The sequence below is a fragment of the Bos taurus genome, chromosome 2 (genome assembly GCF_002263795.3).
Source record: "Bos taurus isolate L1 Dominette 01449 registration number 42190680 breed Hereford chromosome 2, ARS-UCD2.0, whole genome shotgun sequence".
Classification (NCBI taxonomy): domain Eukaryota; kingdom Metazoa; phylum Chordata; class Mammalia; order Artiodactyla; family Bovidae; genus Bos; species Bos taurus.
In genome coordinates this window covers 122,076,188-122,098,031 of record NC_037329.1, presented here as the reverse complement: position 1 = coordinate 122,098,031, position 21,844 = coordinate 122,076,188, and the positions used below count along the sequence as shown (strand labels likewise).

At 51.5% G+C, this 21,844-nt stretch overlaps 1 protein-coding gene and 1 pseudogene across 1 annotated transcript; both read right to left on the bottom strand.

Moving 5' to 3' along the window:
• Positions 1 to 2,416: 2,416 nt before the first annotated feature.
• On the bottom strand, positions 2,417 to 20,497 carry PEF1 (penta-EF-hand domain containing 1). The gene is given in 5 exon segments (NM_001097992.2): positions 2,417 to 3,451; positions 5,108 to 5,251; positions 5,737 to 5,892; positions 10,072 to 10,381; positions 20,462 to 20,497. Coding segments are annotated over 5 exon segments (864 nt in total). The 5' UTR covers positions 20,486 to 20,497; the 3' UTR covers positions 2,417 to 3,221.
• On the bottom strand, positions 16,633 to 16,754 carry LOC112443638 (uncharacterized; annotated as a pseudogene).
• Positions 20,498 to 21,844: the final 1,347 nt, after the last annotated feature.

The window sequence follows — 21,844 nt, the reverse complement described above, 5'->3', positions numbered from 1 at the left end:
TCCCAGGTGGCTCCTGGCCAGGCCTCGGGGCTCACAGGCTGCTGCCCCCTCATGAGGCGCTGATCCTGGTGCCAGACCTGTCGTGGCCACATCTGTCAGCTCCTGGGCCCAAGAGCCTGTGGAAGGTGAGAGGGTGGGCAGACAGCAGGGTTAACTGGTTTACTGTTATCTTCACTTTCTTGGAGATCAGGGCTTGCATTTCTTTTCCGTGAACTTACTGAATAAAAAGAGAAAGCCAGGGACTGGGCTCGACAGGCTCCATCTGCTACCAGATGATTAGAGGGCAGCTGGAGGCCCTGATCCTCACGGCCGGAGCAGGAGGTGGGAGCCTTCTGAAGGGCTCTCTGCTGGGAGGAGCGGCAGACAGCTGGCAGAGGCTGGCTCGGCCCTGTGCACTGCCGGCTCTGCTTAACCTGATTAATGACCCCGCCCGTCAGAAAATGGGGGCAAAATGCAGCTCCTGCCAGGGACCCAGCCCAGGAACACGTCAGCACCCCTCCTCGTGGGCAGAGCAGGTGGAAGGAGTGGTCTGTGCTTGTCATCCCTCTCTCCAGAGGACTCACCAGCCCAGCTCCTGAGAGTCATTGCCAGGCGGGATGGGGTGTCCCACCCATTCTCCACTCCCCTCCCTCTGGCCTTGGGATCCAAACTTGTCCAGTTTGTAGCCAGGCTTGGGGTGGGGGGCAGTGTGGTAGAATGAGGTGTGACGGCTGGCCCCCAAGCCTAGAACCAGCCATGACCGTAAGGACGAAGCCAGGTCCTGGGCTCCTCAGTTCCAGCTGAGCATCAGGGTGACAGCACATGACTGGCACTGTTCTACACGTGGGTTTCAGTAGACACGTGGCTCAGTGGAGCAAAGGAACAGAAGCTTCCCCTAATGTCTGCATTTCTACCCGACTCTCTGCTGGTTGAGCCCAGCATCGTGGTGGGCCTCGGGCCTCCATTTTGGGGGACTCGGATAATTCAGAGATCACCAGGGATGAAGCTCAGTGAAGAGCTTTTGAGGAGCCCAGGACTATGTGACCTAGGGAAGGGAGGCCCTGGGGGGGAAACACAGTGACAGGTTTCAGCTACCTAGGGGGCTGGCACGCTGAGAGGGTGAAACAGGTTCTGGGTGGCCTGAGAGAGAAAACCATAGCCAATGGGTGATGTTTCCAACGTGGTGGGATTTGGGATCCACATCAGGAAGAAGTCCCTATTAGTCAAGCAGGAAATGGGCTGCCTGGAAAGGCACTGAATTGTCACTGGAGGTTGGCAAGCAGAGGCCAGACTGACAGTGGAGTAAATGGAGGGGGTTCTAGCTCCAGGTGGGGACTGGCCTCTGGGAACTGGACTCCACCTAACTTGAGGATTCTAGCACAACAGCAGCCAGAAGAGAATGGGACTGAACTGGCTCAGCCTGACACACCTGCCGGCCTCACTGAGCCGTTTCCCCAACCAAGCACGGAGGAGAGCCTGGCTTGCTTATCTTCACCCCCCAGAGTGAAAGGATTAACTTGCCACTACCCATCAAGTCTCCCTGGCAAGCCAGAATGTCTGGTGTCTTGGCTTTTGATTGAGATTTTGTCAGATCACTACAGACATTTGGCGTAGGCTGATTATCATGCTGAAGATCCAGCTGGTAAGTACAGATGTTTGTGCTTAATAAAAATGGGAGGAAAGTTATGACTTCATAAATGCAATTTGTCTGGAAGATAAAACTAGAGCTTGAGATGATAAAAGGCCATGCTGTGAGAAGTCTGGGGTGGCGGCTTCTAGCCCAGAATGCCGGCCCTAAAACTGTTATAAAACACACAGTCAGCCCCTTGGACTGAACCAGGCAGGCCCCAACACTTAACTTCACCCGGGTAAGTGACAGCTGCCCCATGAAGGCCATGCCCCTTGAGTTGTTTCTTTCTGCATAGCATGGTACACAGCAGGGGTCCCCAAGCTCCAGGATCTAATGCCTGATGATCTGAGGTGGAGCTAATGGAACAACAGTAAGAAAGTCAAAGTGAAGTTGCTCAGTCGTGCCCGACTCTTTGCGACCCTGTAGACTGTAGCCTACTAGGCTCCTCTGTCCATGGGATTCTCCAGGCAAGAATACTGGAGTGGGTTGCCATTTCCTTCTCTAGGGAATCTTCCCAACTGAGGGATGGAACCTGGGTCTCCTGCATTGCAGGCAGACGCTTTACCCTCTGAGTCACCAGAGAAACCCAATAATAATAAAGTGCACAATAAATGCAATGCACTTTAATCATCCTGAAACCATTCCCTCCCCACACCCCCATCCATGAGAAAACTGTCTTCCACGAGACCAGTCTCTGGTGCCAAAAAGGCTGGGGACCACTGGATATCACATGTACTTAAATATTCGTTGAGTGAAGTGAGTGAGTGACTAAATGGATACACGCATGGACCTTTAACTGGGAAGGTGTGGTGAAAAACATGGAACTCCAGAATTTTATTCTTATATTGAAGCTTACGGTGTCACTGAACTTTTTGGCCCCAAATGAAAAAAAAAAAAAAAAAACCACTACAAATAAAAAAGCATTGGCAGTGGGAGGTGGCAACTTGTTCCCTGGGGACTGAAGCCAAGCAGAAGACGCAGGCAAGTGAGGGGTCGCCTGGCCAAAGGTGCCCAGAGAGCAGACGGCCCAAGCTCCCTGAGCAGGGACAACCCCTGGGCAGCTAGAAGTCAACCACATATGGCCTCGTGGGGGTGGAATCCAAGCCACTGGTCCCATGGGCAGATCTCTCACCCCTACCCCGGTCAGGTTCTGCTTTGGAGAAATGGGGTCGGTTTGACAAGACAGCACAGGCAAGGGAATGCAGGCACTAATGGGAAGAAGCTGATGAATACTTACCACTGGCGTCAGGGCACAGGAGGAAAAGCTAGAGGCTGGAGCCAGCCAACTGGGCACTAACTCCACAGCTGTGACTTGCATGTCTTGCAACTGGCGCAAGGATGTGCCATTTAAATGCTCAGGGATATAAGGACATTCAACTTCCAGTCCTCTCCTCAGTCAGGCCCCTACCTGTGTGGCCTCAGCCAAGGCCCCCACTACTTGGTGGCCATGACACAGACTCCTAGCACTCTTTGCAAACACTGCTGCATCATGCAAGGGAGAATTCTTTTTCTAGAAGGGGCAGGAAAGGAAGAGAGGCCCACATGCTTCTCCCACCCCAGGAGCCAGGAAACGTTGTCGCCTGGCGCGCTCCCCACTCTGCAGATGGGCTGGTCATAGCATCCGAGAGGCTGTCATGGTGACGAAGTCCTCGAAGCTGAGCCGAACGCTGCCCTGCACAGCTGTGTCCTTCTCCCGGAAGGCCTCGGTCAGCACCTGCAGCTGGGTGCAGACCTGGATGAAGCGATCCAGCTGCATGGCGGGATTGGCGGAGCGCGGGCAGTAGCGGGAGACCAGGAGCTGGGTGAACTGGGGGCTCAGGTTGTAGCCCATCTGGGACAGAGCTGGAGAGGAGGGGCACACAGAGCAGACACAAAAACCTGCCGTGAGCACTGCCATCCATCAGCCCCACAGAGCACAGCAGTTCAGGGGCCTCGAGGGGACCGGCACCAAGGTGAAAACGGGACAGACGCCCGAGATGGCAGGAGCACAGCAGGAGCTCTGGGTGCTCCCCTGAGCTGGAAGGCCCCCATCGCTTGCTCTCAATGTCTCTACTGTGTTTAGCTAAGGGCCCGAAGGGGCCCAGAGTGACACCAGTCTGTACATGCTCATCTCTGACTTGTCTGTATTACAGACGGAAGCCTGAGCCCCCCTGCTTCAAGCCGACAGACATCAGAGGCAGCTCAGCTGAGGCTATGAGGGCCTGCTCTGGAGTTAAGACAGCCCCTCTGCAAGTAGTTTATTAACTTTGCTAATCCTCTGTCTTACCATCTCTAAAATAGGGATAATACTTACCTTGTAGGTTCTAGTAAGGATTAAAGGAGGTGATCATGCAAAGGACTTGGCATACTGCTTGGTACATAATAAACACTCAGAGTAAGTGTTATTTGTTAAAAGTAATAAAATCATCCCATCTCCCCCAGGTGGGGCTGCAGGGCAGTTCCCAGGTCGCAGCCTCCACACTGCTCCCCACGTCCCCCCATCCCAGCTGGGGTGCTCCCTTCTTCCTCTCCGTATAATCTACCCGCTCAGGCTACTATCTCGGCTCCCCTTTTGCCATGTGGCCCTTGGGCAAGTTTCCTAGACTAAGCCTCAGTTTGCTCATCTGTAAAAGGGTAATAATAAGAGATCCTTCATCTAAGGGTGGGGAATAAGAAACAGTACCTATCACATGCAGAGACAGAATGATGTAACACAGGAGAAAAACTTACTCCAGTGCCTGGCCCTTAGCAAAGACTCAATAAGTACTAGCTTTCCTGTGATGATATCACCCTTACAAATATCCATCACCAGATCATCACCTGGCAACAGGGTAGGTGCTCAAGACAAATCTCCTCCTTTCTCTTCCACCAGGGCACTCCCCTCTCCCCCTGCCTCCAAGCTCCTCGGTCTGAGTGAAATCCATGGCCAGGGCGATGGGCTGGGTTCTCTGGGGAACGCTTTCTCCCTCTCAGCCAGCAAAGCTCCCTGTCCAGTTCCCATCAACCACACTAACCAACTGTCCTCTAGAGTCAGACCTGGAACCAGACCTGGAGCTGTGACCTCATCATCTTACCCAACTACGTTTAGAGTACTCTGGGAAGGAAACTGCCTTCCAGCAGAGCCAGCAACAGAAGCCATCTTTCTGAGCCCCTCTACAGGGCTCTTTTCATTCTGCATGCTAGAAACTCAAGAGGAAAGAGCCACACAAGGCACACATACCAGCCTTACAGTGCCCTGGGCTGCTGAGTTTCCATCCCCAAGGCTCCCTGCCGGCTGGATCTGTCTGACCCAGGAATTTCATTGTCAGAATCCAGCCCTGCTCATGTCCTTGCCCGGGATTTGGCTCACTGTCCAGCCAGGTCACAGACGGGGTGGGGAGGGCGCCTGTGCTGAGGGCAGCGTTCTGGAGTGCAGTTGGACATGAGGTGGTCAGAAGGCAGAGAGCACCCCTGCTCTGTCCTAGGGAGTAAAGAGAAAGGTCCGCTGTGCCTGCGCACCGAGTGCCGCCAGGCTCTCACCTTGCTGCAGCTCTGTGTAGCTGATGGAGCCCGAGCAGTCCCGGTCATACTGCTGGAAGAGGTTCTTCCACTGCTGGATGAACTTCCACAGGGCGGAGAAACCGTAGACGTCGATGCGGCCTGACTTGGTCTTGTCAAACATGTCTTGGGGGGAAATGGAAAGAAGGCTTCAAGACTAAGGGCCCAGGGTCCTCAGGTACCACTCAGGCAGCCTGTCCCCCCAGGCTGGGGTAGGAGACTCCACAGAACCACAGGCCCGAGGCCCAGATGCCAGCACCCAAGATGCACCTTCATCAAGCGCTGTACCAGCCCCATCCCTGCCAGAACTGCATCGTCTCCACAGGCTTGGGGGCTGACCCCCTCCCTGCCATCACCCACCAGGACAAGTAGTCCCATCCTGCAGAACGAGAAACCGAGATGGCCTATGACTCAGCCATGTCTAGAACTTGAGAAAAGATCTAAGGAAAAGAGCTCTCAGTTTAAGGGATATCTCATCGTGAACCCAGTTTCCTGCTTGAAATCTTCCCTGGCTGAAACAATTCTCCTCAGAATGGCCTTCCATTTGCCTCCCGTCAGACAGGAGGTGGCTCGACCCCAGCTTGAGCCCATGGGGAAGGGCTAGGACTCACTTATCATCATAAGGCACGTCTCGTCATTGAACGAGGACCAGTTGGAGTTGACCAGGGCCTGCTTCAGCTCCTTGATGGAGATGTAGCCACTGTGATCAGAGTCCACTGACTGGAACCAGGAGTAAGCCTCGGGATCCACATTGGGAGGGACGCCACCTGCAGGAAGGGGTGCCAACCAGGACAGTCAGATGCAGGACTCAAGACCAATCCGCAGAAATGCTGGGAAGGGCCAGCCTCGGCACCTCCCTGGCTACAGGTTTTCCCTTCTCTGAAAGCCTTACAGGTCTGTCTGCCCCCTCCCTGTCTTCCATCAAGACAACATCCTTCCTCTAATGGAAGAGGACCTTCTGTGTAAATGCATTGAATTCTACTCCACAAATCCTTCTGGCTTTTCCTATAGTGCTCCAGCCACTCTTCTATTTGATTTTAAGTTTCTAAGAAACAGGGACTCATCTGTCAGATTAAGAATCTTCTGAGAAGGTGGACCCAAAACTGTTTGCTGAGCACCTAACATGCATGGCCCAGAGACAAGCATCTTGAGCATCAGGCAGCAGGGAGTTCTCTGTGGTGGGAACCAGGTCTGGTCCATCTCTGACTGCCCTGGCACCATGAGGGCAGGTGTATCCTATCTGGACCTACCAGAGTGTGGGTGGCCGCTGTTCCTCCCTCCCCATGGCCTCCAGAGGTCCTCATCTGTGAACCTCCCCGAGGACATCTCCGACACCTCATCCCACACATCCGAAGAGCAGCCCAAAGCTGGCAGTTCCACACACAGCTATCAACTCTTCCCTGTTCCTACTGCACCTGCCCTGATTCAGACCCCTCTCACCTGACTGTGAAACCGAATCCCCCATACGGCAACTCTCCACCACCCAGCACTTGTAGCTGAGCAACCTTTGTAAAATCCCACTCTGTTCTCACCAGTTTCCCCCTCCTCAACTCAAAACTCCTCCGAGGCACCTCACTGCCTACAATGAAGCCCAGCGCCCCTAAAACAGCATTCCAGTCTCCCCACCACGTGGTCCACCCCGTCTACTTGTCAGTCTGTCTCCCCACCCTGTTGTGCCAGCCTAGCTGCAGTAAGGCCCTTGCTCCTCCCCAGAGCTGCCCAGCCCCTCCGCGGAGCCCTGACACGCTGGGTTCTCTCTGCTTCGCGTCCCCTTCTCCCTCATCTCTTTGCATCCGTTTCCCATCCACACTTCAAAACTCAAAAGAAGATGCTGCTCCTTCCATAAAGCCTTTCTTCTTCTTCCATTCCTGGACGGACCTTCTTCCTCTCTCCTTTGTACCCCTTCACCCTATAGCCCTGATCACTCTTCTGTGTACATGTTTTTCCCAACTTCTTCCAGGTTATACTTGGAGCAGCTTGTGGGCAGGATCCAAGCCTAACTCATCTCTGAATCCCCAGGGGCTCGGCAGGACACAGAAGAGGGAGGTGCTCAGCCCCTGCCAGAGGCGGCTCCTGGTCAAGCCTCAGCTCTCCCGGGTGCGGCCTCAGCTAAGCTCTTAACGTTCTCTGTGTTTCGGTTTCTTATCTGTGAAATGAGGACACAACAGCATCTACTTCATAAGGTTACTGTGACGATATAATGAATCCACGAAAGCCCTTGGATCAGCACCTGGCACCGTCTAAGTCCTGTGTAACTGCTGATTATTAGTGTTGCTGTCGGCGTTCAAACGGCTTTGGGTGTCTGCGAGCTTTGTGCGTATGTCAGAAGATGCAAGAAAGGATCATTCATTTGGAAAGGAGACTGCAGGGTGGGCTGGGGGTGAGGGGAGAGGGTGGCAGATGAAAGCGGAGAAGCACAGAAGATTGTCTTGGGAAAAAGCCAGAGTACTGGTAACCCTGCTGAGTTGACTGGCCCCAAAAAGGGCTCGTTGGCACAAGGCGGTATCAGAGACTGCGCAGAAACCCCCACCCAGGCCCCAAGGCGAGGCTGGAAGGAAAGATTGGCCTGACTGAGGGACTAGGCTGCCCTCCTCGGGTGGGAAATCCCGACAGGCCCCACCCTCTTTCCTAAAAAAACAGCTGCTGTGCCAGACGCTGAGGAGGCCATAGGCAGGGGCGAAGAGTCTCTGGAACACGCGGTCTCTGCAATCAGCAGAGAAGAGCTCAGCCTCTGGAAGCAAAGAGCTCTGATCCTTACTAGCTTGTGTGACTTTAGAGAAACCATTCCATTCTCTCAGTACTAATTCCTCCATTTCTAAATTGGACCCACTTCCCAGGGTTTCTCTGATGACTAAGTGACATAATGGCAAAAGAAAATTTTTGCAATGGGCCTGGAATGTGTGCAGTCCAATTTTCACAGAGGAAGGGCTTTTAAAATTGGGTCTGAAAGGGTGACCAAAGAGTTGCAATGGGGAAAAGAAAAGCCATGTGGCAAAGGCACAGAGTGTGTTCAGAGCACTCCACGGGGTCTTGGGTTGGTGGGAGGGAGGGGTAATGGCAGGTGAGGAGCTGGAGAGGCCCTTTGGGAGTCGAGTGCCCCTAGGATCTCCCCTGTGGGCAGTGGGGGCAACGTTAAGGGCCAAACCTCTCTGGCAGAGCACGGTGCTCAACTTTTAGACTCTGGATTCAGCAGGGCTAAGGCAGGCCCTCCAGTGCATGTGATATAAGGATCATGCTTCAAGAAGCACTGCTCCAGGGGTTCACAGGCGGCACTGCGGGGGACAGGATGGTGGTTGGGAGACAGGCAGCTGCAGAGGGTGAGCAGTTAATAGTCTGAAGCACATTTCTCCTCTCCTCTGCAGCCCCAGAAAGTATCTCTGGCCTCAGGCCCTGGAGGAGTGAGCTTCACAGCCAGGGGTTCCATTCCCCTGCTGAGACCTCATGCAGGCTCAGAAACAAAATTTTAGGAGGAAATCCACCAGGAAGCTGCTGAGCTGAAAGCAAATAGCCAGCAGCTCCAGCTCTGACAAGATAAATGCCACTGGCTCCCAGTGTTTAGAGCCCCCAAGGTCCGAGCCTCTCCCTCGGCCACCTGCCGCTCTGTATACTAAGACGCTGCAGTTTCCCTGCAGCACCGCTCCCCGGAGGCCCTTCAGGTGCAGCAGAGTGGCTCCAGGCTGCCTCACTGCCAGAGCGGGCTCCTCGGAACAAGGATGCTGTGAACAGGCTCACTGGATGAGTTTGGGAGGGCGCAGGGGTCTGGGCACTCACCTTTCCTGACAGCCGGTCTGAGACCACTCAGGAGTCTTCAACTGAGCCTGAAGCCCCCACCTAAGCTTCTCCACATCCACTGAGTTGCCAAGCCCCCTCCCCAGGCCCCATTCGTCCAGCAGCTCACCTTTACTGCCTCTGCTCTTTATCCTTCCCCATCTCATCTCATCACCCCCCGCCTGTCTTGGCATCCTGCAGTGGGACAGCCCTTGTCACGTCTGCTGTCACAGTAAATGCTCAATACCTCTTTGCTGAGAATGTTCCAGAACAAGCCCTCTAACAGAACACTGTTTAGTAAGCCCCTCCATGTGCCAGACACTGTGCCCAGTGTTTACCTGCAACTTCTCACTTAATCCTTATTAACGATCCTGTGAAGCAGTGATACTTACCCATTTTACAGATGTGGCTACTGAGGCTTAAAGAGATGAAGTAATGTGGTCAGATCAGTAAGTGATCTTATCTCAAAAGCCCAAGCTTTCAGCAATTAGGCTACCGTGCCTTTCTGCATATAAGCAGTCAGCCTCCCTTACACAGAAAAGGGGTTCCTTCCCACAGCAGATGGTACTGCTGTCTCCAATGACTGGCTAATCTACTCCTTCCCCCACTTCTGGCAAGAGCATGGTACATCCTCTCCACTGCCCAGGGGCTGCAGAGCCCCCTCTAATGAGAGAAAGATCCACTCCCATCCTACTGATGTCAGGCTTGAACCAGGGGATGTGATAAACCTGAGTGGAAGAGATATAACGTCCTTCAGAGCAGAAGCTTTAGGAGGCACTGTGCATTCCTCCTAGCTCTCCTGCTCTTTTCGCCTGTCACAGAAACAGCATACCCCAAACGGGGGCTGCGCCTCCAGCCGAGATCCTGGAAAGAAAAGACACGTGGAGCAGAACCTCAGCAGCCAAGCCTGCAGCTGTCGACGTGTAAGCAAGAGTAAATAAGTGTGAGCGAGGAACAGAAATAAACGTTTGTTGCTGTAAGCCAGAGATTTCAGAATTGTTGTCACCACAGCAAAGCTAATTAACAGACTTCTCATTCTGCTAATGCAAGCAAAGCTAGAGACAAGATGCTTAGAAGCCAGAGAGCAGGCTGCCTGTGCATTCACAAGAAGGGCATACAGGGCCCTGGATAACTCGGAACAAGGCTCAAGGCAGCTGGAGTCCAAGACCCCTACTTACCTGGAGGAGGTGGTCCCTGTCCATAAGGTCCGGCACCGAAGGAATTTGGAGGTGGTGTACCATAGGGGCCCCCTGGGGCTGCGCCACCATAGGGTCCTCCTGGAGTTCCAGAAGGGAGCCCCCCAGGGTGGGGGTGTCCATAGGGTCCTCCACCAGCTGGTGGTCCGTAAGGCCCTCCAGGGGCAGGACCTCCTCCATATCCGCCACCAGGGGGTACCCCGCTCCCATACTGCCCTCCACCGTGGGGGGGTCCGGGGTAGTAGCTACCCGGAGGGGCTCCGGGTGCTTGTCCCCCAGCTCCTGGGCAGCCCTGCAAGAAGAGAAGACATCGGTCAGAAGGACAGGGCCAGAAACTAGCCACGGCACGGCAGGCTACAGTTACAAAGCCCTGCCATGGCCTTTCTTTTAACTGATCCTACAGGCTGGGCTGGACTCATGATCCCATGGTTCAGATGGGGAACCTGCGGCGTCCAGAAGACATTCAGCTTACCCAGTCACACTGCCCATGACCTGCAGAGGCAGGGCTGGAAACCTGCTCTCCTGGCTGCCCTGGAAACCTGCCCTTCCCTGCCCACTAAGGGGCTCCACAAGGGCTGGTATCCTGACTGGTTTGCCACTTTATCCCCACCCCCAGGGCAGAATGGATGCTCCGTGAGTATTGACTGTATCAGTGAGCAGGCAAATGAATCAAACTGAATTCAAAATCCACACTCCATGGTACCCCCACCTCTACTTGCAGAATTCCCAGCCAAACGCGATCTCCAGTAATGCCCCTGACCCTCCCAGTCACCAATGGTGCACGGTGCATGGATTCACCCAGAGCACGTCTTCCTTACTGGACTCTAGCTCATGATGCAAAAACATTTCCCCGGACTCACCCACGGCTCTGTGAGACAGGCAGGCAAGACCCTATTCCTAAAGCAATACAGGACAACGGCTAGGAGTGAAAAAGACCAGTTCAAGTTGGGGTTCTGCCATTTCCTAACTGGTCCAATGACTTAGCCTCTCTAAACCTCAATATTCTTTGCTTTTAAAGTGCCGGCCTACCAATTAGTATGAGAATGAAATGAGGCCTATCACATGAAGAGTTCTGACAGAGACCCTAGTACAAAGCACTCAATACACATTAACTATTAGTATTAGCGCTCCCCTATGGAGAAGGAAACTCAAGTCCAGAAAAATCACACAAAACCGCGTGGAAGGGCTGGGGCCAGAATGCAGGTTTCCTGGCTGCTAAGCCCGGGCCATGGGTACAGTAGAGCCTGCATGGGAGCACTCCCGCTCTTGTTCGTGTCCCTACGCCACTAGCCAGGGATCCCTGAGACTCAGAGCGTTAGGCTCCATCTCCCTAACAGGCCGGCCAAAGGCCGAGTGGAGGCTGGCCAAAGGCCGAGTGGAGGACAGCCAAAGGCTGAGTGGAGGACAGCCAAGGCCTCGGCAGGTGGGCTGAGGTCAAGGGCACAGAGGGCAACTGGGCCTAGCTCCAAAAATTGAGGATGCTGCCATCCAGACAAGTCCTAGACCAACCGCCAGTGTGAACTTGGACTTTCTCTTTTAATTGTGTTTGATGGCTTCCTGGACACTTACCTTCAAGGCCAAGGCCAAATTCACACTTGATCTAAAGAGGGACTGCCTGCTCAAGGAAGAGAAGCTTCTTGAGGGAGGGTTGGTGGCAGGTCCTTCCCCACTCAGCATCGTGGACGCTCTTCTGCCCTGGAAGCTGCCCAGAGCTCATGGCAAGCCTCCTTCACAGATAATGAAGCCACAGGCCAATCTCAGTTCCATACTCTGCTCCCATCAGCTGACTCCATGACCATGTGCCAGTGGCTTAATCTCTCTAAGCCTGTTCTCTCACAAGCAAAATACATAATAATCCCTTCCTCACTGAATTGTTCCGCAGATTACAAGAAATGTATACAGCTTTTGTTAAATTTTAGCTAAAGAACCTTTGGATAAATACAAATCCAAAAACTCACAAGAGAAAGCTGCTGTGGTTGGAGGTGGCGATTCTGGAGCCTCAATGAGGCAGGCTCGCAAGCCCTCCCTCGCAAGCTTGTGAGTGAGCCCCTGCAGAACCCTCCCAGTGATTCAAAAGGCAGTTTGAAAAGCACTAATACAAGACAAACAGTTCTTACAACAGTGTCTGGCATAAATCATAGTTGCTATTGTTATATTAATTATTATTATTACTATCAGCAAAGCCCTGAACCAGGTAAACTCTGGCGTGGGAGGCGGGGGGGGGGAGGGGGCGAGGGGGTGCAGGGGGCGCAGTGCAGTATATAAAGGAGAGGGAAATGTTCGAAGGAGCACGGAAACACTCTCTGTAACATTTAACAAAGCAGCATAAGGAAAGAGCTGTTTAAAACGGACACATGAGCCAGGTGCCATGGGACCAACAAAGAAGAAAAGAAGGGGGATTCCCTAGTGGTCCAGAGCTTTAGAATCTGCCTGCCAATACGAGGCACCCAGCTTCGATCCCTGGTCCTGGAAGATTCCACGTGCCTCAGGGCAACTAAGCCTGTGCAGCACAACTACTGAAGCCCGTGCGTCCTTGAGCTTGTGTTCTGCAAAAGAAGCCGCCTCAGTGGGGAACCTGCGCACCTCGAGGAAGAGTAGCTCCCATTATCCACAACTAGAGAAAGCCCACGTGCAGCTACAAACACCTAGCACAACCAAAAATAAACAGATAAATTTTTAAAAGATTTCCAATGGAGTTGGAGAGATGCGCAGGGAACCTCTTCAATCCATCCCCTCCAGTTCACAGACAAGAAACTAAGGCCAGGTGAGGGGAAGGGACTGGTTCAAGAAACACTGATGTGGAGGAGCACGAACCTCCTCCAAGAAAGACAAGACCACTCCTTGTTGACACCCTAGCCCAATGACTCCCACTACCTCCTGCGACAGTGCTCTTTCCTTAAGCAATAGGGCACAGGATTCCAGGGTAGGCTAGAAGAGGGGAAAGGACTCTACAGAGGCTGTGCAAACCAAAGAACAGGCTGGACAAGAAGCCAGGGTGTCGCTGCTCCCAAGAACTCCTGTGAGCAAAGCCGTAAACTGTTCCTGGCTGAGGACCTGAGGCATAGTCCTTACAATCAAGCGAGGGCTGTCCCAGCAGGGCTTCTGACCTGGCGCTATCACAATCCAGGGGGCTGATGGCAACTAAACTCTTTCCTTTCTGCCCTGCATTAAAGCCCTCAGGTGTACAGTTTACAAAGCACTTTCACATACACACATAAACACTACTGGCAAAATCCCACCAACAATCCTTTAACAGAAAAAAAGGACGGTGTTAGAAGGCCTATTTTCAGAAACTGAGGGGGACAACTGTTAAAAGACTTCATTCACTCAGAGCAGTAATGTTGTGTTAGCTTGTGCTAGACAAAACAGGGCCTGGCCTTGCGGAGCACGGGGTAACTGTGATACAATCCAATCAATGACATCAGAAAAATCGACTTAAATGCTATTCAGAGGCATGAGTAGAGGAATTGGTTCCATTTGTCAAACGATAAATAAGCAATCAAAGGAACACATGCAGGCAGGGGCTCAAGGAAGGCTTCCTGGAGGAGGCAGTCTGGCGCACAGGAACTCTCCAAAAGGAAACTGGACATCCCAGACAGAAGCGAGAAGAAAGGCAAAGGCACAGGCCTGAGGGCGAGCATGGAGTGGCCAGGGAGCGGGCTAACAGCCAGGGGCAGGGCCAAGAAGGCAGCGTGAACTCAGAAAGGCAGGCTCTTTCCGTGCTCCTCGTCCCAGCACTTGTCCTGCTGCGTTTCGGTAGCTGGTGCGGGGCCGCATCTTAGAAGAATTTCTCTCTGTCACACAACAGTGAGCTCCCTGGGGGCACACACTGGGCCTCATTCATCACAGCACCCCAGTGTCCAGCACAGTGCCTGGCACCCACCGGCAAGCCTCCGTAAAAACGTGAACAAAAGAATATCACTCAGAAGATGTGGAGCTTTATGCCAGGGGAAACGGAGTGCCATAGGAGGGTTTCCAACAGGGAAGAAACGTGATCAAAGCCTTGTTTAGAGAACTAAGCAGCAGAGGGTGTGGAGGATGAGCTTGCGGGGGAGGAAGCAGCCAAGGTGCCGGACAAGCAGAACCTGAACCAGACAGCAGGCTCAGAACAGGATGGATTCTGCAGCTATTTCAGAGATAGACTAGACATGACTTGGCAACTAATTAGATTAGGGAAGCGATGGAAGGAGGAGTGAAGAAGGGGAAGTGTTTAGGATGACTCAGGTTTCTGGTCTGCACCATAAGATGAAGAAAGTAAAACCACCAGAATCCAGGCTGGCGAAGACGGTTCCCAGGGTCACTGAGTTATTAGTAAAGGTCAGAACCAGAAATGAAACAGGAGTGAGAGTCCTTGACTCCACGTTCTTTTATACTACTCCATGCTACTTGCCAGCCCCTTTAAGAGGTTTTTCCAAGAGCATTTCATGCTGACAATAAACATGAGATTAAAAAAAAAAAGGAGAAAAAAAAGACAGGAAAAGTTCAGTAACCACGGCTTCCAAAACATTACAGAAAACTAACCCTTTGTTGTTATTATTATTTTTCAGTTGCTAAGTCATGTCCAACTCTTTGTGACCCCACGGACTGCAGTGCACCAGGCCTCCCTGTCCTTCACTGTCCCCTGGAGCTTGCTCAAACTCATGTCCATTGAGTCCTCTGTTGCCCCCTTTTCCTCCTGCCCTCAATCTTTCCCAGCATCAAGGTCTTTTCCAAACTAATCCTATCTCTACTGACTGTAAGTAAAATACATTTGATAAGTTTGTATGGGGGCAGGGAGCAATTAACATTTTATTAAGGCTCTCACTGATCCTCTGTCCTATGAGGTAAGGGCTATGATCCCTATTTCACAGATGAGAAAATTAAGGACCAGAAAGTTTAATCACGTGCCTGGGAGGGCACAGCTAGAAATAGTGAAATTTAAAACAGGATCTGCATGACTCCACCCACTCGACCCTCTTCTAAGTAAGTGTTCACGATAAATGGGTGAGAGTCTACTACACGCCAGTGGCAGGGACTGTCCAAAATATATGTGTCAAATATAACAGGTCTCTACAGTGGGCAAGGTTGAAGGGGGAAAGGTTGGATTAGGTGATCTTTCAGAGGCTTCAAGCCCAGAAATCAGGGAGACTCAGAAGAATTTTATCCTGTTTTCACTCCAGCACTTAGACCCAATTCAAGAGCCACAGTATTCTAAGAGATCTCAGAGCCCTTCTGGTCCAAACTTTCAATCAATGATGGAATCTCTGTAGCACCATCTGGAATCTTTGCTTACATTCCTGCAAATGGTGGGGAGCTCGTACATGCAAAGTCACTTCAGTTGTGTTCGACTCTTCATGACCCTATGGACTGTAACATGCCAGGCTCCTCTGTCCATGCGATTCTCCAGGCAAGGATACTGGAGTGGGTTGCCATGCCCTCCTCCAGGGGATCTTCTCAATCCAGGGATCAAACCCACGTCTCCTGCATCACAGGCAGATTCTTTACCATTGAGTCATCAAAGAAGCCCCAATGGGGAGCTCACCCCCTCTTAAATAACCCACTCAGAAAGTCCTACACTTTGCTTTGGCTTTGAGAGCTCATTCTTCTACCCTGAAGATGCTAGTAAAGCTCAGAGGTGTCAAAGGTTGTCCATGCTGAAGCTGACGAGAAAGAGTCAGCTGTGTTGCAAAGACAAGCCTGTGCTCTGGAGCTACCCCCAGCCTGCTGCAGGAGGCTAGAGCCCATTCTAAGGGGTTAAACAGTCACAAGATTACAGAAGGAGTGGTTTGGGCATTCACCAGCAGAACATCCTAAAATATTTAAAGGCTAGAAGCCTGCAGCCAATAAACAGTGGGCCAAGAATTGTCCCAAGACTTCAATTACCACCTCTGTGCTGACACTCTAAAATCTTTCTCTCCAGCTTCATCTCTTGTGAGCTGCAGATCTTCCTATCCAACAGCCTCCTGACGTTCCATCCAAATCTGCTCCTCCCTGTGTGCCCATGGCAGTGAAGGGACATGCTGGTGCACCCCCTGAGGCCTCCTCTTTCTTCTCTGTCCCTCAATTAGGTGCCAAGTTTCCTCACTTCTGCCTCCCAGCTCCATGTTCACCAGGCCACTGTTCTCTCACCTAGATAACTTTTTTTCTGGACAGGAAAGTAGGATTTATTGGTGGGCGTGAATAAGGAGGGGTCAGCGCCAAGGCTCTCATGAATGCAGGGCACATCACCTGTCCAGAGGACCACGATTAGGGATGTATCTGACCCCACAGCCATCTGGGTGAGCCACTTTTCTGCCACTATGTTTTCAAATTTGTCCTCATTAAACTTAAGTAAATGCCCACTTCTTGGGGATGGGGACCTTCTGGTGGCCAGAGAACTTGAACTTGGCCCTGCAGAGGGCTTCAATCACATGCTCCTTGTTCTACGGCTTGGTGCGGATGGACAGTATGACTTGGCCAGTGTACCTGGCCACTCTCCCCTGGCGCTTTCTAAAGGCACTGCACATAACCTGCTTGGAGTCTAGATTAGGGACAGCATGCCAGTCAAGAATGTCCACTGGAAAAGGCTGTCTCCAAGGTCCCTTACGGCAACAGGCTGTATATACCTCAGAGGAGGCTGCTGTTTGCAGCCACGGCACACTGGGCCCCCACAGTGGAAAGAGCACAGTTGGCTTAATCTGCTGCAAATCATCTAGATTACTTCAATAGCTTTGAAACTGGTCTCCCTGCTTCAACCCATCCTGACAGTGCCCCCCGGGAACAGCTTCAAAACACAAATGGGATAAAACTCTTTAGGAGATCCCTCACAAGTCCACCCTCCTCAAAAAGGAACATAAGGCCCTTTAAGATCTAGTCCTTGCTTAGCTTTCTGGTCTCATTTCTTACCATTTCCCCCTCTTCTTCATTTCCCCCTCTTCTTCACTACAACTAGACTGATCTCCTTACATTCTTCCACAATACTGGGCTCTTGCTTCCTGGTCTTTGTGAACACTATTCTCTCCACAGGAATACTTTCTTCATGCAGCCAACTCCTACCGGATATTCGGTTTTTGGCTTAAACGTCATCTCCTTTAAGAAGCCTTCCTTCCCCCAAGACTGAGTTAGGGACCTCTCCTGTGCAGGCCTGATTCTTACTCCCATTTAATACTCATCATGCTGATTCTACAATCTACGTGTCTGAATCACTCTTCCACCTGAGTATTTACTACATGCCAAAACACTGTATCACTCACTTAACGTGGATTATCTCATTTAATTTTTACAGTAACTCTTGAGGTAGGTATGCCTGTGATCCCATTTATAAAAAGGGGAATATCAAGCCTCAGACTTTGGTGGGAAATTTCTGCAAGGAAATGGCAGTGGAGGGGTTTCAAGCCAAATCTCTCTGGTCTCAGAGACCAAGCTCTTATGCACTGAAATCCATTAGGCTGGCTCCCTGACACGACCAAAGGGTACTTGAGTTTTACTTCTCCAACACGCAGTCCATGCTTGAGGACCCCCCAGGCAGAAGGCAGTGGAAAGTTACAGGAATTCTGATTCCTAACAGGAGGCTGGAATCCTCCAGGGCTACATACTGGGTGGAGGACAGGCAGTACTAATTTTTTGGATGCTTTCAAACAACCCACTTCCTTTCTTGCAACACTGTGGACCAGGAGTTGGATAGGAGGAACAAAGGTATGGTGAGGGAAAAGCATTTCTTCTTCTACTTGAGGCACACTTCTCTCTGTGCTCCTCCTCACTGTCTCACTGAGCATAAGGCCAGGCAGCACAGCATGTAACCGCGATCACAGCAGCAAGGGGGCTCCCGCCACACGCTAGCACACACTGCACGTTAGCAATGCACCAAGTGCCCACAGGCTTCACCATATTTCATCCTCTTTTCAGGCCTATGAAATGTTATTCCTCCCTCTTTACAAGTAAGGAAACTGAGACCCAGAGTCCTTAGATGATTTGTCCAAAGGGGTATAAATATTAAATGGCAGAATTAGGATTCTAGCCCAATTCGGTCTAACCTGGAAGTTCAGGCCCCTAATTTCTATGTCACTGCTTCTAGGATGCATACCAGTGATCTCCAAAAGCTTATTAAAATGCAGACGCTTGGGCCTTTTCTGGGTACAGAACAGGTCTGAGGTGGAAATCTAAACCGTGCTTTTTTAACAAGCTCCTAGGGGATTCTGATGCAGGCCACCCACCGAGAAACAATGCACCACGGCCATGTTTTCCCAAACTATATTCCTCAGGAATAATACTAGTGTCACCAAAAAATGACCAGACTCAAAACAGGGGAGGGGGAGTTTCCCATGCTTAAGTAAGTTTAAGAAACATGTTGATGTATGGCAAAACCAATACAATATTGTAATTAGCCTCTGCTGCTGCTGCTAAGTCGCTTCAGTCGTGTCCGACCCTGTGCGACCCCATAGACGGAAGCCCACCAGGCTCCCCCGTCCCTGGGATTCTCCAGGCAAGAACACTGGAGTGGGTTGCCATTTCCTTCTCCTATACATGACAGTGAAAAGTGAAAGTGAAGTCACTCAGTTGTGTCCGACTCTTCACGACTCCATGGACTGCAGCCTACCAGGCTCCTCCATCCATGGGATTTTCCAGGCAAGAGTACTGGAGTGGGGTGCCATTGCCTTCTCCAAATTAGCCTCTAATTAAAATTAAAAAAAAAAGAAACACTGCAAACTCTGTCCCTCTCTGGCAAATATACAATGTTTATTAACAAATTAAGAATTCTGAGACGCTTTGTGATGAAACACGTACTACATTTAACAGAGTATTTCCCAAACTTATTTATCCATACCCCCTTATTAGCAATACATATTAACATCTCACAAGCCTCACCAAATGGAACCGAGCTTGGTTATACTTCCTCCTAACCTAAGCCCCAGCGGGCCTCTCTTTCCTACCTCTGCTAAATATGCAACAAAAGTTCTAAGTTCTAGCACAGATGCTCCCTCACTTGCTATGTGCAACCATAGGCAAGCCACTTAACCTCTTTGGGCTCTTTCCGGAGTTATAAGTTGAATCAATTATTCCTGCAAGCCTGCTTACAGTGCCTTCACAATTGAGAATATGGATGTCCAAATACTGTGTACAGGGCTGCACTGCCTAAGAGGGCTCTTGCCACATCTGTCGGTATGTGGTTACACACAGCACTTAGTAATAGCCCATGTGACCGTTTGCCAATTTTTCCTGCATGGGTTTTATCTCCTAAATTAGTGTGATCTTGGGCAACTCAGGAGCCCTCTCTGAGCTTCAGTTTCCTCCTTTTAAAATGAAGGAACTTGGTACTTCTCAGGTGGCCCACCAGTTAGGACTCTGCACTCCCAACGCAGGGGGTCCAGGTTCCATCCTTGGTCGGGGAACTTGATCCCACATGCGGGAACTAAGACCTGAGGCAGCCAAATAAATGACATTTAAAAGTAAATTAATAAAACGAAGGAACTCTTTTGAGGGCTCTTCCAGCACTGACCTAGGAATCTAGGAAAAATCAAAATACTAAAAGGTAACACCCGTTACACTCTTAGTTGTACCAAAGGTTTTACGAGCATCACTTCATTATTCTTCATAACAGCTCTATGAAACAGACCCTATTATGTGGCCCTATTTTACCGAGGAGGAAACTTTCAACTCAGAAAGGCAAAAGTACCTTGTTTAAGGGCTCTAAACTAAGTGATGGAGCCAAGATGTGAACCTTCCTCCACACCAAACTGCACTTGATCACTCAACCATTCTGTCATCCAACAACGTATTCTGGCCACAGAATCACTTTGCTGTGGCGTTCTTGGCTGGATCAAGGTGCGCTGGGGAAGAGGCATTTGCTGACAGCTCCGGGTTCTGCTGCCTAACGACTTCAAATAAATTCCATGTCTTCTTGGGTTTTACTTTTTCTATGTGTGAAACGAAGGTACTGGACTAAATCAGTGGCCAGACAAGCTCACTTGGGCAGTCTGCTAAAACCACAGATTCTCCTGATTGTTCAGATGCAGTACGTCAGAGGTGTATTTTTATCGACTCCCCAAAAGATACCGACAGAACCAGTGCTCTAAACGTTCTGCTGGCGTTGATGACCCCGCTTGCGGGCCCCAGTGGAGTCCTGGGAGAGTTGTGGGGCCCAGGCCAAGCGCAGTCTGACTCTGGGGTTCAAGAACCCCAAATCTTCCCATGCACAACGTCAAAGGGGGCGCGACACGACCTCCCAGACGTGCATGCCTACGTGACGTGAGCCAGGAGCGACCGACCATCTCTTTTCCCTTCGCTCCTGCGCAACCTCAAGAAGACAACCTCAGCTTGGGAAAGGCGCGGAGGAGGCGGGGAGACAGCGAAGCAGGGGGTTTCGGGCAGGACTTAGCGAGGGCCCTAATTGAATTCGCCCGCCCCTCACACTCACCTGCCCGTAAGGATAGCTGGCCATGGCGATTCTGACGTCACACGTCTGCGAGGGGCGGAGCTTCCAGGAGTCAACCCTGCCTTCTCTTGGGCTTGGGGGCGGGCCCTATTCTGATTGGATATATGAGACTGTCCATCCTGGACTCATCGGTCGACGGAACTGACGCTCTAGGGCGGAGGTTTGGTGCCTCCTAGAGAGAGGCCGAAGGAGCTAAGGGTCAGGAGACCGATTCCGGAAAACTTAATTGCTGTGCTGGCGCAGCTCTTCCTCCCTTTCTTGCTCTAGAGTAGGTCCCGGGGCTGGTCGGCCTGGGTATTTAGAGAGAAACTTGGGTAGGGTGTTGCAGTGGTGGCCATATTTTAACCTGGCAAAAAGGGCGCATGAAAGTGGCGTAGTTGCTGTCCTCAGCCCAGGTTTCCACCAGGGGAAGGCCCAGGCGGTTACCCTGAACCAGGGGAAGGCCCAGGCGGTTACCCTGATAACGGGGTACAGAGGCATCCTGGGAAGGACGGAGGCTAGGGCTAGAAGTACTTCGTTCTAACTTCAGGACACCATATGTCAGTAACTTTGGAGTTGGATCTACGGTATTTGGACAGGAAAATTCCAAGTCATCAGAATGGGAGGGAAATTGGATCGTCTAGGGTCTCTTCGCGGAGAAGGCAATGGCATCCCACTCCAGTACTCTTGCCTGAAAAATCCATGGACGGAGGAGCCTGGTAGGCTGCAGTCCATGGGGTCGCTGGGAGTCGGACACGACTGAGCGACTTCACTTTGACTTTTCACTTTCATGCATTGGAGAAGGAAATGGCAGCCCGCTCCAGTGTTCTTCCCTTGAGAATTCCAGGGACAGAGGAGCCTGGTGGGCTGCCATCTAGGGGGTCGCACAGAGTCGGACACGACTGAAGCGACTTAGCAGCAGCAGCAGCAGCAGGGTCTCTTGGGGCTTTACTTTCACCACCAGACACATCCACAGCTGAGCCTTGTTTCTACTTTGGCCCAGCCTTTCCATTCGTTCAGGCTCTCCTGGTGGCTTAAAGGGTTGAGAATCTGCCTGCAATGCAGGAGACACGGGTTCGACCCCTGGGTAAGGAAATGTCTACCCATTCCAGTATTCTTGCCTGGAGAATCCCATGGACAGAGGAGCCTGGTGGGCTACAGTCCTTAGGGTTGCAAAGAGTCCAATAGGACTGAGCAACACTTGCTTTCATTTCTTCTGGAGTTATTTCTCCTCTCTTCCCCAGTAGGATACTGGACATCTATCTGCCTGGGGGCTTATCTTTCGGTATCCTATCTTTTTGCTTTTTCATACTGTTCATGGAGTTCTTGAGGCAGAAATACTGAAGTGATTGCCATTCCCTTCTCCAGTCGACCATGTTTTGTCAG